At 35.1% G+C, this 15,124-nt stretch overlaps 1 protein-coding gene across 4 annotated transcripts; it reads left to right on the forward strand.

Moving 5' to 3' along the window:
- Positions 1–29: 29 nt before the first annotated feature.
- Positions 30–14,998, forward strand: LOC145736770 (peroxisomal N(1)-acetyl-spermine/spermidine oxidase). 4 transcript variants are annotated; one of them, XM_081991176.1, is made up of 8 exons: positions 30–420; positions 469–657; positions 714–974; positions 1,228–1,336; positions 1,415–1,532; positions 5,640–5,897; positions 5,952–6,072; positions 9,227–14,998. In XM_081991176.1, exons 1-8 carry the CDS (start codon positions 115–117, stop codon positions 9,410–9,412), a joined length of 1,548 nt encoding a protein of 515 aa, XP_081847302.1. In that variant the 5' UTR covers positions 30–114; the 3' UTR covers positions 9,413–14,998. The 4 variants fall into 4 exon arrangements, 2 of the variants coding, with proteins under 2 accessions (XP_081847302.1, XP_081847301.1); XR_014180106.1 differs by having other exon boundaries at positions 31–420; positions 1,228–1,532; positions 9,227–9,912; positions 12,167–14,998; XR_014180107.1 differs by having other exon boundaries at positions 31–420; positions 1,228–1,532; positions 9,227–9,603; positions 9,785–14,998.
- The last annotated feature ends 126 nt before the right edge of the window (positions 14,999–15,124 follow it).

Consider the following 15,124-nt stretch of genomic DNA (forward strand, 5'->3'; position numbering starts at 1 on the left):
GGAGGACAGCAACTGCTGTCATTAGTGTCACTACAAATGTCAACCTCAAAACAAAAAACAGCTGACAGCAACTAAATGGGGCTCAAACAAAAGTTACTTAACAGGGCATAAAGGATGGCCCAAAATGAGCAGGACCAGCCGGAGGGTGCCGCTAGTACCAACTATGCCAAGGTGGTCATTGTTGGGGCCGGCATGGCCGGTCTGAGTGCCGCTTACCACTTAACCAAAAACAATTTCACGGATTTTAAAGTGTTGGAGGCGCGGGGCCGCCTCGGCGGTCGTATAGTGCAAATTCCGGTGGGACAGGAACGGGTTGAATTGGGAGCTAACTGGATACACGGAGTACTCGGTAATCCAGTTTATGAATTAGCCATGCAACACAGTTTAGTGGATATTATGGCAGCCCCTAAACCCCACAAGGTAAGCCCCTAATAACCAATAAAACCCCTAGTCTAGGGTGTTGTAAAGGTTGTAGCGGCCACTGAACAAGGCAAACAATTACCATTCACTGTACTGCAAGAAATTTATGAAGCCTACCTGTGCTTTTTAAAACGGTGCGAAGAGTACTTTATATCCCAGTATGAACCCCCTGATGGAATAGACAGTGTTGGCGAGCATATAAAACTAGAAATAAGCCTCTATCTGGACAAAGTAAAGGTAAAAGCACCACTCAAACATCCCCTAACAGCATTTTAAGCCAAAAAAAAATACAGGACCCTGCAGAGAGACGTTTGAAAGAACTGCTGTTTGACTGTCTGCTTAAACGCGAAACTTGTATATCTGGCTGTGACAATATGAACGAAATCGATCTGTTAGAAATTGGTAGCTACACTGAACTGCAAGGTGGCAACATTGTGTTACCCACAGGGTACAGTTCGATCCTAGAACCACTGGAACAAGTGATTCCCAAGAGGAATGTACTAAGGAAACACCCAGTGAAACATATTAAATGGAACTGCAGGAAACGTGGACAGGTATTTATGAGAAATGTCATTGCCCAACAGAAAACTGGAAAACAATTTTTTACTCCACATAACCTTAAATTAGTCTGCTTGTAGTGAAACTTAGGGTGGATGGTGAGGGGTAGGCAATATTTGTACATCAGTTATTGCGACGTTGCCTAGTTGTCAAATCACACTTTCTACTTCTTCAAATTCTTTCAAAAAGTTGTATTTCCAGTTGCCTAACCTAACAAAAAAAAAACTCTTTTGAATATTTCTAATATAGAAAAGGACCACTGGATCAGATTCGGACTCAGACTCGGACAGGACGGTAATAGAAGAGAACGCACCGAGCAGTAGCAGGGAATCGTCACAAGAGAAAACCCCGCCGCCTTGTAATTATAACATAGAAATAGTGTGTGAAAATAACCAAAGATTTTATAGTGATCACGTGATATGTACTGTACCGTTAGGCGTGTTAAAGCACAAAGCGACCAGTTTGTTCAAGCCGCCATTGCCCGAATACAAAATGGAGGCGATTGACAGGTTACTGTTTGGTACTGTCGATAAGATTATTTTGGAATACGAAAGGTGTGTGTCAAATGTCAAATTCTTGGTTTTTTAGGTCCGGTTCACCCAAATTTTTTACTGGACTTTTACCTGAAACACCCTGTATACATGGTTAGCCACCCAAACGGTTCATTTTGGAATTAAAAGAAATTTGATGAGTGCTACGTTTTAAAAATATTTTCATCTTTCTGTCACTTCTGGTTTAAGAAGATTGATTTTAATTGGAACACCCTGTGTTGTACAGGGTGTCAAACGCCATTTTCCGGCTATGTAGGAAACATGTCTAGAGATCGATTTTTGAGAAAAGGCGACGCTAGAGGGCGTTCTTCAAGTTTCTATTTTATGTGAATTTAGTGGGAAATCAGTGGTTCTTGAACTGTTTTTTGACATTTTAGCTTACAGAGAACCTTCAAAGTGTTACCAGTAGTTCTCAAACTGTCTTCACCCTTTAATTTGTGGAAGAAAAGCGTTCTAATTCAAAATAAAGTTAATTGCATTTTATGAGTAAAATCAGTGGTTCTGGAACAGTTTTTTGACATTTTAGCTTACAGAGAACCTTCAAAGTGTTACCAGTAGTTCTCAAACTGTCTTCACTCTTTAATTTGTGGAAGAAAAGCGTTCTAATTCAAAATAAGGTTAATTGCATTTTATGAGTAAAAGTAGTGGGAAATCAGTGGTTCTTGAACTGTTTTTTGACATTTTAGCTTACAGAAATGTTTCAGAGTGTCACCAGTGGTTTTGAAACTGTTTTAAACCGCTCATTTTTAGAAGAAAAGCATTCTAATTCAAAATAAAGTTAATTACATTTTATGAGTGAAATTAGTGGGAAATCAGTGGTTCTTGAACTGTTTTTTGACATATTAGCTTAGAGGCAACTCCCAAAGAGTCACCAGTGGTTCTCAAACTGTTTTAAATCGCTCATTTGTGGAAAAAAATTGTTCTAATTCAAAATAAGGTTAATTGCATTTTATGAGTGAAATTAGTGGGAAATCAGTGGTTCTTGAACTGTTTTTTGACATTTTAGCTTACAGACATTTTTCAGAGTGTCACCAGTGGTTTTCAAACTGTTTTAAACCGCTCATTTTTAGAAAAAAAGCATTCTAATACAAAATAAGGTTAACTGCATTTTATGAGTGAAATTAGTGGAAAATCAGTGGTTCTTGAACTGTTTGACATATTAGCTTAGAGGCAACTCCCAAAGAGTCACCAGTGGTTCTCAAACTGTTTTAAATCGCTCATTTTTAGAAGAAAAGCATTCTAATACAAAATAAGGTTAACTGCATTTTATGAGTGAAATTAGTGGAAAATCAGTGGTTCTTGAACTGTTTGACATATTAGCTTAGAGGCAACTCCCAAAGAGTCACCAGTGGTTCTCAAACTGTTTAAAATCGCTCATTTTTAGAAGAAAAGCATTCTAATTCAAAATAAGGTTAATTGCATTTTATGAGTAAAATTAGTGGGAAATCAGTGGTTCTTGAACTGTTTGACATATTAGCTTAGAGGCAACTCCCAAAGAGTCACCAGTGGTTCTCAAACTGTTTTAAATCGTTCATTTTTAGAAGAAAAGCATTCTAATTCAAAATAAGGTTAATTACATTTTATGAGTGAAATTAGTGGGAAATCAGTGGTTCTTGAACTGTTTTTTTTGACATTTTAGCTTACAGACATTTTTCAGAGTGTCACCAGTGGTTTTCAAACTGTTTTAAACCGCTCATTTTTAGAAAAAAAGCATTCTAATACAAAATAAGGTTAACTGCATTTTATGAGTGAAATTAGTAGTGGAAAATCAGTGGTTCTTGAACTGTTTTTTGACATATTGACGTTTGAAAAATGACACGGTAAAAAAAAATTGACACCTGTCAAATTTTCTAATATGACATCACAATCAAGATAAGCACACTCGAGCCGTTTTGCTCTTATTATTATTCAGATTAGGAGATCCAAAATTAAAAATGTCATTTTTCAAACGTCAATATTTTGAAAACCGTTGATGACTATTCAAGGGTGTTCCATTTAAAATAAACAATAAGTTGACATCCACTTCCGGTTAAACCCGAAAGTGACAGAACGATGAAAATATTTTTAAAAATAGCTTATCGTTATTTATTTACCTAGACGTTTCTAAGATATTTACCATTTTATGGGATGATTCGACGTTTAAAATTTATTTTTCGCTCTGTATCACTTTTCTGCACGTTGACAGTTGTCACGTGACACCCTGGTAAATGACGTCCTAGTATTTTATGACATCTGTCAAAACAATTTAAAAAAACCCTTTGGCAAGCTCATCAAGACAATAGGCAAGTTTGTGCAGTTTTACAGCCAAAATACTAGTTTTACAGCTTTGTTGCTGTTAATTTGACATTAGTCACGTGACAGTCTGCTTAAATGATCTTCTCGGGTCACGCGACAACTGTCGACTACGTCACAACTGTCAAAGTTTGCCTGAAAAGCTCCAGCCAGTTTTGTAATGACGGTTTTCACAGTGGTCACGTCAAATCCTAGTAAATGGCGTCCCCTATTACTTTATGACATCTGTCAAATACGTCAAAATAGCAAAAGAAACTCTTTGGCAAGCTCAGCAAGACAATAGGCAAGTTCTTGCTGTTTTACAGCCAAAATACTATAGTCTCGCAGCTTTGTTGCTGTTAATTGGAAACTAGTCACGTGACAGTCTGCTTGAATGATGTTCTGGGGTCACGCGACAAGTGTCAACTGTTTTTTTGCACCCAACCTTGTTTAACCTTCGTAATACTGACTGGGGTAATTCTGTACCCCAATTAAATTTTTTTTTCTAAATACTGTAATATTATCTTTTTGTCATACAGGAAATTAAAGTTTCTTTAGGTATGCTAAAGAGAGGTATTTTGCTATATAAAGCCAGGTAGGAATATTTGAAAAAAAAATCTACTATTTTTTTACAGCGGTTTTTGTAGCCTGGGGTGCAAAAATACCCCAGTCAGTGCGTTGAGCCAGTCTATACTTGTCAGCGGCAAACTGCTTTCGGCGAGATTTTTCCTGTTTATTCTTGTCAAACCGCACAACAAAACTGACTGAACAGGAGATACAAATGTATCACGACGGAAACCTCGATCTAGGGGAAGATTTACCTCTATTTGAGGAGTCACTCAGCGACGAAGAGGACTATGTGGACAAAATTGACTCCGAGCCCGACGAGATTGAAGGACAAGTTGCTGATCAAACCGACAATGAGGATTCTAGTGAAGACTCTAGTTCGATGCCTACTTTTGTTAGTAAAGATGGCACTGTTTGGTATAAACAGCCAATAAAACGTACAAAATCTTTAATCCTATGGTGATTTTTGGACATATTATTGATACCGCAGCGCTAAACTCTTTCATTTTATGGAAAATAAAATATCCCGATTGGAAAGATTCTTATTTGGATGCCAGGCGTACATTTCTGCTATGTCTGGGAAAGGAACTTGTAAAGAATCACACAATTAGAAGATATAAAAATAAGGATAGATTACAACAACCAATCCGTGATCACATGCTGACTGTGGTTCCTGAATGTGACCGCCAAATAAATCAAATCGCGCAGAGATGGTCTGGTCGGTGTTACATTTGCACAAGAAAAAATGACAGAAAGACCCGAAATAAATGCGAGGTGTGTGCAAAATTTGTATGTGTGGAACATAGTAAGAAAAAAGTCATTTGTACACAGTGTGAAAAGTAATCCACAGGTTATATTTTAAACTCATGACTTTTGAATTTAAACTGACGTTTTTTTGCAGTAGTTTAAAATACATACGTTTTTCTTGTTAATAAAAATGTATCTTAATAAATTAGTTGTGTAAAAAAACATGTCTGCACTTTTTTTTCCGAAGATAGAAACAAAAATAACATGGGGTACAAAATTACCCCAGTTAGTAGTTGAAGGGGGTCTCAGTCACTCAGTGTTACGAAGGTTAACAACACAGGAAAACAAAGTAAATTGGTTTCTAGTACTGCAAATGTAAAATTTAAATAAGGAAAGTTGTAGTAATTTCTATCCTGTACAGGGTTGTATTAAGGTATTTTGTCCTTCTTTAACCGCTTAAATAAAAGAAGTTGGGTAAACCAGGCCTGGGCGATCAAAAAAAAAAACTAAATTTTGCAATTACAGACCTTTCCTGCACCCCAGCATCACTGAAGTACTATTAATGTGGGAGGACGATCCTAGTGAAGAAATGAGCAAAAGGTGGTTTCGGAAAATTTACTCTTTCAGCAAAATCTCGGAAACGTTAATTTTGGGCTGGATTTCCGGTAAAGAGGCCGAATATATGGAAACTCTGGACGATAAAGTGGTAATCGAGACTTGCACCATGGTTCTGAGAAAGTTTCTGAACGATCCGTTCATTCCCAAGCCGAAAAGCTGCGTTTGGTATGTTTTTTGTTGCATTTTAGTGTTTTTTTTTCACTGACTAAGTTTACACAGCACCAGTTGGCACCGACAAGAGTACACCCGGGGTTCTTACACCGCTATCGCGGTGGGGGCTTCGCAAATTGATATTGAGTGTTTGGCGCAGCCGATTTATCTGGACGAGAGGGATCCCAAGGTAAGGGTTTTCCTTAATTTCATAATGCAGCCCTGTAATGAGTTGCACGTCATTGACGTTTAACAAGCCGCGTTGCCAGGTTTTATCAACAAACTTTGTTGCCAAGTTGCGCAAGTTTCGATTTTCCGAGTACCTCCGAAAAAAACGAGATATCCCACTAAAAAGTGGGGTTTCTGTCAGTTCAAACTTTGACACCGCTTTTCTCCCTGACTGTACTCGATTTTGTAGTGTTTTTTTACGTCACTGGATAGGAAATTTAATGAGAATTCCGAAAATGTGCTTAAAACAGTCATTTTCTGTCTCCAAGTGGGTTTTACAAGCAATTTTGTGCCGGACTGTCCTTTCAAGCTGTGTTTCTGGCTGATCAAACTTTGACACCGCTTTTCTCCCTTACTGTACCAAATCTTATAGTTTTTTTATGTCATTGGATAGGAAATTTAGTGAGGAATCCAAACATGTGCTTAAAACAGTCATTTTCTTACTCCAAGTGGGTTTTACAAGCAATTTTGTGCCGGACTGTCCTTTCAAGCTGTGTTTCTGGCTGATCAAACTTTGACACCGCTTTTCTCCCTGACTGTACTCGATTTTGTAGTGTTTTTTTACGTCATTGGATAGGAAATTTAGTGAGGAATCCAAACATGTGCTTAAAACAGTCATTTTCTTACTCCAAGTGGGTTTTACAGCCGATTTTGTCCTTGACTGTCCTTTCAAACTGTGTTTCTGTCAGTTCAAACTTTGACCCCGCTTTTCTCCCTGACTGTACTCGATTTTGTAGTGTTTTTTTACGTCACTGGATAGGAAATTTAATGAGAATTCCGAAAATGTATTTAAAACAGTCATTTTCTTACTCCAAGTGGGTTTTACAGCCGATTTTGTCTCCGACTGTCCTTTTAAGCTGTGTTTCTGTCAGTTCCAACTTTGACACCGCTTTTCTCCCTGACTGTACTAAATTTTGTACTGTTTTTTTAGGTTATTGGATAGGAAATTTATTGAGAATTCCGAAAATGTATTTAAAACAGTCATTTTCTTACTCCAAGTGGATTTTACAGCCGATTTTGTCCTTGACTGTCCTTTCAAACTGTGTTTCTGTCTGTTCAAACTTTGACACCGCTTTTCTTCCTGACTGTACCAAATATCGTAGTTTTTTTTATGTCATTGGATAGGAAATTTAATGAGAATTCCGAAAATGTGCTTAAAACAGTCATTTTCTTACTCCAAGTGGGTTTTACAGCCGATTTTGTCTCCGACTGTCCTTTTAAGCTGTTTCTGTCAGTTTAAACTTTGACACCGCTTTTTTTCCTGACTGTACTAAATTTTGTACTGTTTTTTTAGGTTATTGGATAGGAAATTTAGTGAGGAATCCAAAAATGTGCTTAAAACAGTCATTTTCTTACTCCAAGTGGGTTTTACAGCCGATTTTGTCCTTGACTGTCCTTTCAAACTGTGTTTATGTCAGTTCAAACTTTGACACCGCTTTTCTCTCTGACTGTACCAAATCTCATAGTTTTTTTTATGTCATTGGATAGGAAATTTAATGAGAATTCCGAAAATGTGCTTAAAACAGTCATTTTCTTACTCCAAGTGGGTTTTACAGCCGATTTTGTCTCCGACTGTCCTTTCAAACTGTGTTTCTGTCAGTTCAAATTTTGAAGCAGCTTTTCTCCCTGACTGTACTGGATTTTGCATAGTTTTTTATGTCATTAGATAGGAAATTTAGTGAGAATTCCAAAAATGTGCTTAAAACTGTCATTTTCTGTTTCCAAGTGGGTTTTATAGGCGATTTTGTCCTTGACTGTCCTTTCAAACTGTGTTTCTGTCAGTTCAAACTTTGACACCGCTTTTCTCCCTGACTGTACCAAATTTCGTAGTTTTTTTTATGTCATTGGATAGGAAATTTAATGAGAATTCCAAAAATGTGCTTAAAACTGTCATTTTCTTACTCCAAGTGGGTTTTACAAGCAATTTTGTGCCGGACTGTCCTTTCAAGCTGTGTTTCTGGCTGATCAAACTTTGACACCGCTTTTCTCTCTGACTGTACCAAATCTCATAGTTTTTTTATGTCATTGGATAGGAAATTTAATGAGAATTCCGAAAATGTGCTTAAAACAGTCATTTTCTTACTCCAAGTGGGTTTTACAGCCGATTTTGTCTCCGACTGTCCTTTTAAGCTGTTTCTGTCAGTTTAAACTTTGACACCGCTTTTTTCCCTGACTGTACTAAATTTTGTACGGTTTTTTTAGGTTATTGGATAGGAAATTTAGTGAGGAATCCAAAAATGTGCTTAAAACAGTCATTTTTCTTACTCCAAGTGGGTTTTACAGCCGATTTTGTCCTTGACTGTCCTTTCAAACTGTGTTTATGTCAGTTCAAACTTTGACACCGCTTTTCTCTCTGACTGTACCAAATCTCATAGTTTTTTTATGTCATTAGATAGGAAATTTAGTGAGGATTCCAAAAATGTGCTTAAAACTGTCATTTTCTGTTTCCAAGTGGGTTTTACAGGTGATTTTGTCCCCGACTGTTCTTTCAAACTGTGTTTCTGTCAGTTCAAATTTTGAAACAGCTTTTCTCCCTGACTGTACTCGATTTTGCATTGTTTTTTATGTCACTAGATAGGAAATTTAATGAGAATTCCGAAAATGTGCTTAAAACAGTCATTTTCTTACTCCAAGTGGGTTTTACAGCCGATTTTGTCTCCGACTGTCCTTTCAAGCTGTATTTCTGTCAGTTCAAACTTTGACGCCGCTTTTCTCTCTGACTGTACCAAATCCCGTGGTTTTTTTTATGTCATTGGATAGAAAATTTAATGAGGATTCCAAAAATGTGCTTAAAACAGATAGTCATTTTCTGTGGGTCACGTGACTAGCTAAATTATCCTCCAAAACCAAATTTGTCTAAAATCTGCAAGAATTAAAATTTAACGCAGTTATCGAAACGGTACCTGTCTCTTAGATTAATGACAGTTATTTTAACAATATCACGTGACCGTTTAGTTAAATAGTGTACTAAAACCACGTGATAATTGTCACTAACGTCAAACTGTGCTAAAAGGTGAAAAGTTTTTTTGTATTATCTGATATAAATGACAGATATTTTGATTGTTATTGTTAGCGCAACTTTAAACGGACCAATCAGGAGCTTACAATTTTTCCAGCCAGTATTAATGTTTGCCGGGGAACACACGCACAGTAATTTCTACTCGACAGTACACGGAGCGTACCTGACAGGTCGTACGGCTGCGCAAACCATTCTGAGCAACGATCTCCCCCAGGAAATCGTCGTGGACTGCGTGGACGAGACTGATTTGAGCAGTTGGATCCAGGGAATCACCCTAGAATAAGTATTTGAAACTGTTATTTCTATTTTCACTTGTTTATTGTTGTTGTGTTCCTTTTCCATCATCGTCACAGTGGGCTGTTGTGGCAATCTGATGTTAAAATGTCCTTTCCGGCTTTGAGATTGGTCAGAAAAATGAAATATGGTTTCTAGACATTTTTTAATGCTTTCGAAAGCTTCAGGAGCATTTGCAAGGTTTTTGGACAGTTTCTAGAGCATATTGAACTGAACTGAACTGCTTCAGAAGCATTTGGAAATCTGAGTCGGTTCTAGAAATTTTTGGAAGGTTTTTGGCTGCTCCAGAAGCATACGGAAGCTTTTAGACTGTTCTAAAAGCTTTTGGAAGCTTCTATGCTGCTTCGGGAGCATTTGGAAGGTTTTTGAACAGTTTAAAGGGCACGCTGAAGGTTCTGGACTACTTTTAGTCTATATTAGTGAAATAAGTGAGAATCAGTGGTTATTAAACTGTTTTTTTGACATTTTAGCTTACAAAGAACCCCCAAAGTGTCACCAGTAGTTCTCAAACTGTTTTAAACGGCTCTTTTTTAGAAGAAAAGTATTCTAACTTAAAATAAGGTTTTTTACATTTTATGAGTGAAATTACTGGAAAATCAGTGGTTCTTGAACTTTTTTTTGACATTTTAGCTTACATAGAACCTCCAGAGTGTTACCAGTAGTTCTCAAACTGTCTTAAACCTTTAATTTGTGGAAGAAAATTGTTTTAATACAAAATAATGTTAATTGCATTTTATGAGTGAAATTAGTGAGAAATCAGTGGTTCTTGAACTGTTTTTTAACATTTTAGCTTACAGAGAACCTTCAGAGTGGCACCAGTAGTTCTCAAACTGTCTTAAACCTTTAATTTGTGCAAAAAAATTGTTTTAATACGAAATAATGATAATTGCATTTTATGAGTGAAATTAGTGGGAAATCAGTGGTTCTTGAACTGTTTTTTGACATTTTAGCTTACAGAGAACCTTCAGAGTGGCACCAGTAGTTCTCAAACTGTCTTAAACCTTTAATTTGTGCAAAAAAATTGTTTTAATATGAAATAATGTTAATTGCATTTTATGAGTGAAATTAGTGGAAAATCAGTGGTTCTTGAACTTTTTTTTGACATTTTAGCTTACACAGAACCTTCAGAGTGACACCAGTAGTTCTCAAACTGTCTTAAACCTTTAATTTGGGGAAGAAAATTGTTTTAATACAAAATAAGGTTACAATGCATTTTATGAGTGAAATTAGTGGGAAATCAGTGTTTCTTGAACTGTTTTTCGACATTTTAGCTTACAGAGAACTTTTAGAGTGGCAGCAGTAGTTCCCAAACTGTCTTAAACCTTTAATTTGGGGAAGAAATTTGTTTTAATACAAAATAAGGTTAATTGCATTTTATCAGTGAAATTAGTGGGAAATCAGTGGTTCTTGAACTGTTTTTTGACATATTAGCTTACAGAGAACCTTCAGAGTGACACCAGTAGTTCTCAAACTGTCTTAAACCTTTAATTTGTGGAAGAAAAGTGTTTTAATACAAAATAATGTTAATTACATTTTATGAGTGAAATTATTGGGAAATCAGTGGTTCTTGAACTGTTTTTTGACATTTTAGCTTACAGAGAACTTTCAGAGTGACACCAGTAGTTCTCAAACTGTCTTAAACCTTTAATTTGGGGAAGAAAATTGTTTTAATACAAAATAAGGTTAATTGCATTTTATGAGTGAAATTAGTGGGATATCAGTGGTTCTTGAACTGTTTTTTGACATTTTAGCTTACTGGGAACCCCCAAAGTGTCACCAGTAGTTCTCAAACTGTTTTAAACCTCTTATTTTTAGAAGAAAGTAGTTCTAATTTAAAATAATGTTAATTGCATTTTATGAGTGAAATTATTGAGAAATCAGTGGTTCTTGAACTGTTTTTTGACATTTTAGCTTACTGGGAACCCCCAAAGTGTCACCAGTAGTTCTCAAACTGTTTTAAACCTCTTATTTTTAGAAGAAAGTAGTTCTAATTTAAAATAATGTTAATTGCATTTTATGAGTGAAATTATTGAGAAATCAGTGGTTCTCGAACTGTTTTTTGACATTTTAGCTTACAGAAATCCTTCAGAGTGTCACCAGTGGTTTTCAAACTGTTTTAAACCTCTCATTTTTGGAAAAAAAAGTGTTTTAATTCAAAATAAGGTTAATTGCATTTTATGAGTGAAATTAGCGGGAAAACAGTGGTTCTCGAACTGTTTTTGGACATTTTAGCTTACAGAGAAACTTCAGAGTGTTACCAGTAGTTCTCAAACTGTCTTAAACCTTTAATATGTGGAAGAAAAGTGTTTTAATACAAAATAATGTTAATTGCATTTTATGAGTGAAATTAGTAGGAAATCAGTGGTTCTCGAACTGTTTTTTTGACATTTTAGCTTACAGAGAACCTCCAGAGTGTTACCAGTAGTTCTCAAACTGTCTTAAACCTTTAATTTGTGGAAGAAAATTGCTCTAATTCAAAATAATGTTAATTGCATTTTATGAGTGAAATTAGTGGAAAATCAGTGGTTCTTAAACTGTTTTTTGATATTTTAGTTTACAGAAAACCTTCACAGTGTTACCAGTAGTTCTCAAACTGTCTTATACCTTTAATTTGGGGAAGAAAATTGTTTTAATACAAAATAAGGTTAATTGCGTTTTATGAGTGAAATTAGTGGGAAATCAGTGGTTCTTGAAATGTTTTTTTAACATTTTAGCTTACAGAGAACCTCCAGAGTGTTACTAGTAGTTCTCAAACTGTCTTAAACCTTTAATTTGTGGAAGAAAATTGTTTTAATACAAAATAAGGTTAATTGCATTTTATGAGTGAAATTAGTGGGAAATCAGTGGTTCTTGAACTGTTTTTTGACATTTTAGCTTACAGAGAACCTTCAGAGTGACACCAGTAGTTCTCAAACTGTCTTAAACCTTTAATTTGGGGAAGAAAATTGTTTTAATACAAAATAATGTTAATTGCATTTTATGAGTGAAATTAGTGAGAAATCAGTGGTTCTTGAACTGTTTTTTAACATTTTAGCTTACAGAGAACCTTCAGAGTGACACCAGTAGTTCTCAAACTGTCTTAAACCTTTAATTTGTGGAAGAAAAGTGTTTTAATACAAAATAATGTTAATTGCATTTTATGAGTGAAATTAGTGGGAAATCAGTGGTTCTTGAACTGTTTTTTAACATTTTAGCTTACAGAGAACCTTCAGAGTGACACCAGTAGTTCTCAAACTGTCTTAAACCTTTAATTTGTGGAAGAAAAGTGTTTTAATACAAAATAATGTTAATTGCATTTTATGAGTGAAATTAGTGAGAAATCAGTGGTTCTTGAACTGTTTTTTAACATTTTAGCTTACAGAGAACCTTCAGAGTGACACCAGTAGTTCTCAAACTGTCTTAAACCTTTAATTTGTGGAAGAAAAGTGTTTTAATACAAAATAATGTTAATTGCATTTTATGAGTGAAATTAGTGGGAAATCAGTGGTTCTTGAACTGTTTTTTGACATTTTAGCTTACAGAGAACCTTCAGAGTGGCACCAGTAGTTCTCAAACTGTCTTAAACCTTTAATTTGTGGAAGAAAAGTGTTTTAATACAAAATAATGTTAATTGCATTTTATGAGTGAAATTAGTGGGAAATCAGTGGTTCTTGAACTGTTTTTTAACATTTTAGCTTACAGAGAACCTTCAGAGTGACACCAGTAGTTCTCAAACTGTCTTAAACCTTTAATTTGTGGAAGAAAAGTGTTTTAATACAAAATAATGTTAATTGCATTTTATGAGTGAAATTAGTGAGAAATCAGTGGTTCTTGAACTGTTTTTTAACATTTTAGCTTACAGAGAACCTTCAGAGTGACACCAGTAGTTCTCAAACTGTCTTAAACCTTTAATTTGTGGAAGAAAAGTGTTTTAATACAAAATAATGTTAATTGCATTTTATGAGTGAAATTAGTGGGAAATCAGTGGTTCTTGAACTGTTTTTTGACATTTTAGCTTACAGAGAACCTTCAGAGTGGCACCAGTAGTTCTCAAACTGTCTTAAACCTTTAATTTGTGCAAAAAAATTGTTTTAATACGAAATAATGTTAATTGCATTTTATGAGTGAAATTAGTGGGAAATCAGTGGTTCTTGAACTGTTTTTTGATATTTTAGTTTACAGAAAACCTTCACAGTGTTACCAGTAGTTCTCAAACTGTCTTAAACCTTTAATTTGGGGAAGAAAAGTATTTTAATACAAAATAATGTTAATTGCATTTTATGAGTGAAATTAGTGGAAAATCAGTGGATCTTGAACTTTTTTTTGACATTTTAGCTTACACAGAACCTTCAGAGTGACACCAGTAGTTCTCAAACTGTCTTAAACCTTTAATTTGTGGAAGAAAATTGTTTTAATACAAAATAATGTTAATTGCATTTTATGAGTGAAATTAGTGGGAAATCAGTGGTTCTTGAACTTTTTTTTGACATTTTAGCTTACACAGAACCTTCAGAGTGACACCAGTAGTTCTCAAACTGTCTTAAACCTTGAATTTGTGGAAGAAAATTGTTTTAATACAAAATAATGTTAATTGCGTTTTATGAGTGAAATTAGTGGGAAATCAGTGGTTCTTGAACTTTTTTTTGACATTTTAGCTTACACAGAACCTTCAGAGTGACACCAGTAGTTCTCAAACTGTCTTAAACCTTGAATTTGTGGAAGAAAATTGTTTTAATACAAAATAATGTTAATTGCGTTTTATGAGTGAAATTAGTGGGAAATCAGTGGTTCTTGAACTGTTTTTTGACATTTTAGCTTACAGAGAACCTGCAGAGTGTCACCAGTAGTTCTAAAACTGTTTTAAACCTCTTATTTTTAGAAGAAAATAGTTCTAATTCAAAATAAAGTTAATAGCATTTCATGAACGAAATTACTAGGAAATCAGTGGTTTTCAAGCTGTTTTTTGACGTTGTTATCTTACAGAGAACTTCTAAAATGTCGTCAGTGGTTCTCAAACTGTCTTAAACCCTTCAAATGTAAACGAAAAGCGTTGTTTTCAAATACGGTTAATTTCTACAAACGTTGAAACCTTTTGAGGGCTTCTAGACTGTTCTAAGACTTTTTAGGGAATTTTTAGACTGTTTGGAAGGTTTTCTACTGCTTTAGAAGCTTCTCAAAAATGTTTAAACCGCTTCAAGAGCATCTGGACTGTCTTAAAGTCAGTTAAAAGTCTTAGATGCTTCTAGAAATTGTTGAAAATCATTTGGAAGCTTTTAGAATGTTCTGGTGACTCAATTTAAATTGCCCAACGGCCCACTGTGCGTTAGAGCGAGGAAAAAGAAGAATACGCCCACCCTAAGTGAGAGAAGCCATTTTGGGCCATGCTTTTACTTGATTTATTGCATTTTCTGCTATTTATTTATATATTTTGTACAGATATACCATTTTCTGTATTATTATTGTTTATTGACAGAATCTATTCGCAATCAATTGTTAAATCCTGCGGTCTTACTGAAGAAACATTTGTATGCTTGAAGCTAGTCACTTTTTCAGAAATAACGTTTTAATAAATATTTGCAAAAATTAAGAAAAACAACTTAACTTGGCAACCCTGCCTGTCTATTCTAGCTGTCTCTGTCCATTACTCTAAGTGAAGTTGTAGAGAATTTCATGCGCTACAAGATTACTTTTAAGCAATTTTGCCGTAAAGGGTCTCTTAAAG

This window comes from Ips typographus, linkage group LG12 (genome assembly GCF_016097725.1).
Source record: "Ips typographus isolate SLU linkage group LG12, UJ_Ityp_2.0, whole genome shotgun sequence".
NCBI lineage: Eukaryota > Metazoa > Arthropoda > Insecta > Coleoptera > Curculionidae > Ips > Ips typographus.

Bases quoted from the DNA above. Each gene is read 5' to 3' on its own strand.
- LOC145736770 (XM_081991175.1), top strand. From the start codon at position 115: ATGGCCCAAAATGAGCAGGACCAGCCGGAGGGTGCCGCTAGTACCAAC. The intron at 421-468 runs GTAAGCCCCTAA...GGTGTTGTAAAG, and splicing joins CAGCCCCTAAACCCCACAAG to GTTGTAGCGGCCACTGAACA. The intron at 6,073-9,226 runs GTAAGGGTTTTC...CAATTTTTCCAG, and splicing joins TGGACGAGAGGGATCCCAAG to CCAGTATTAATGTTTGCCGG.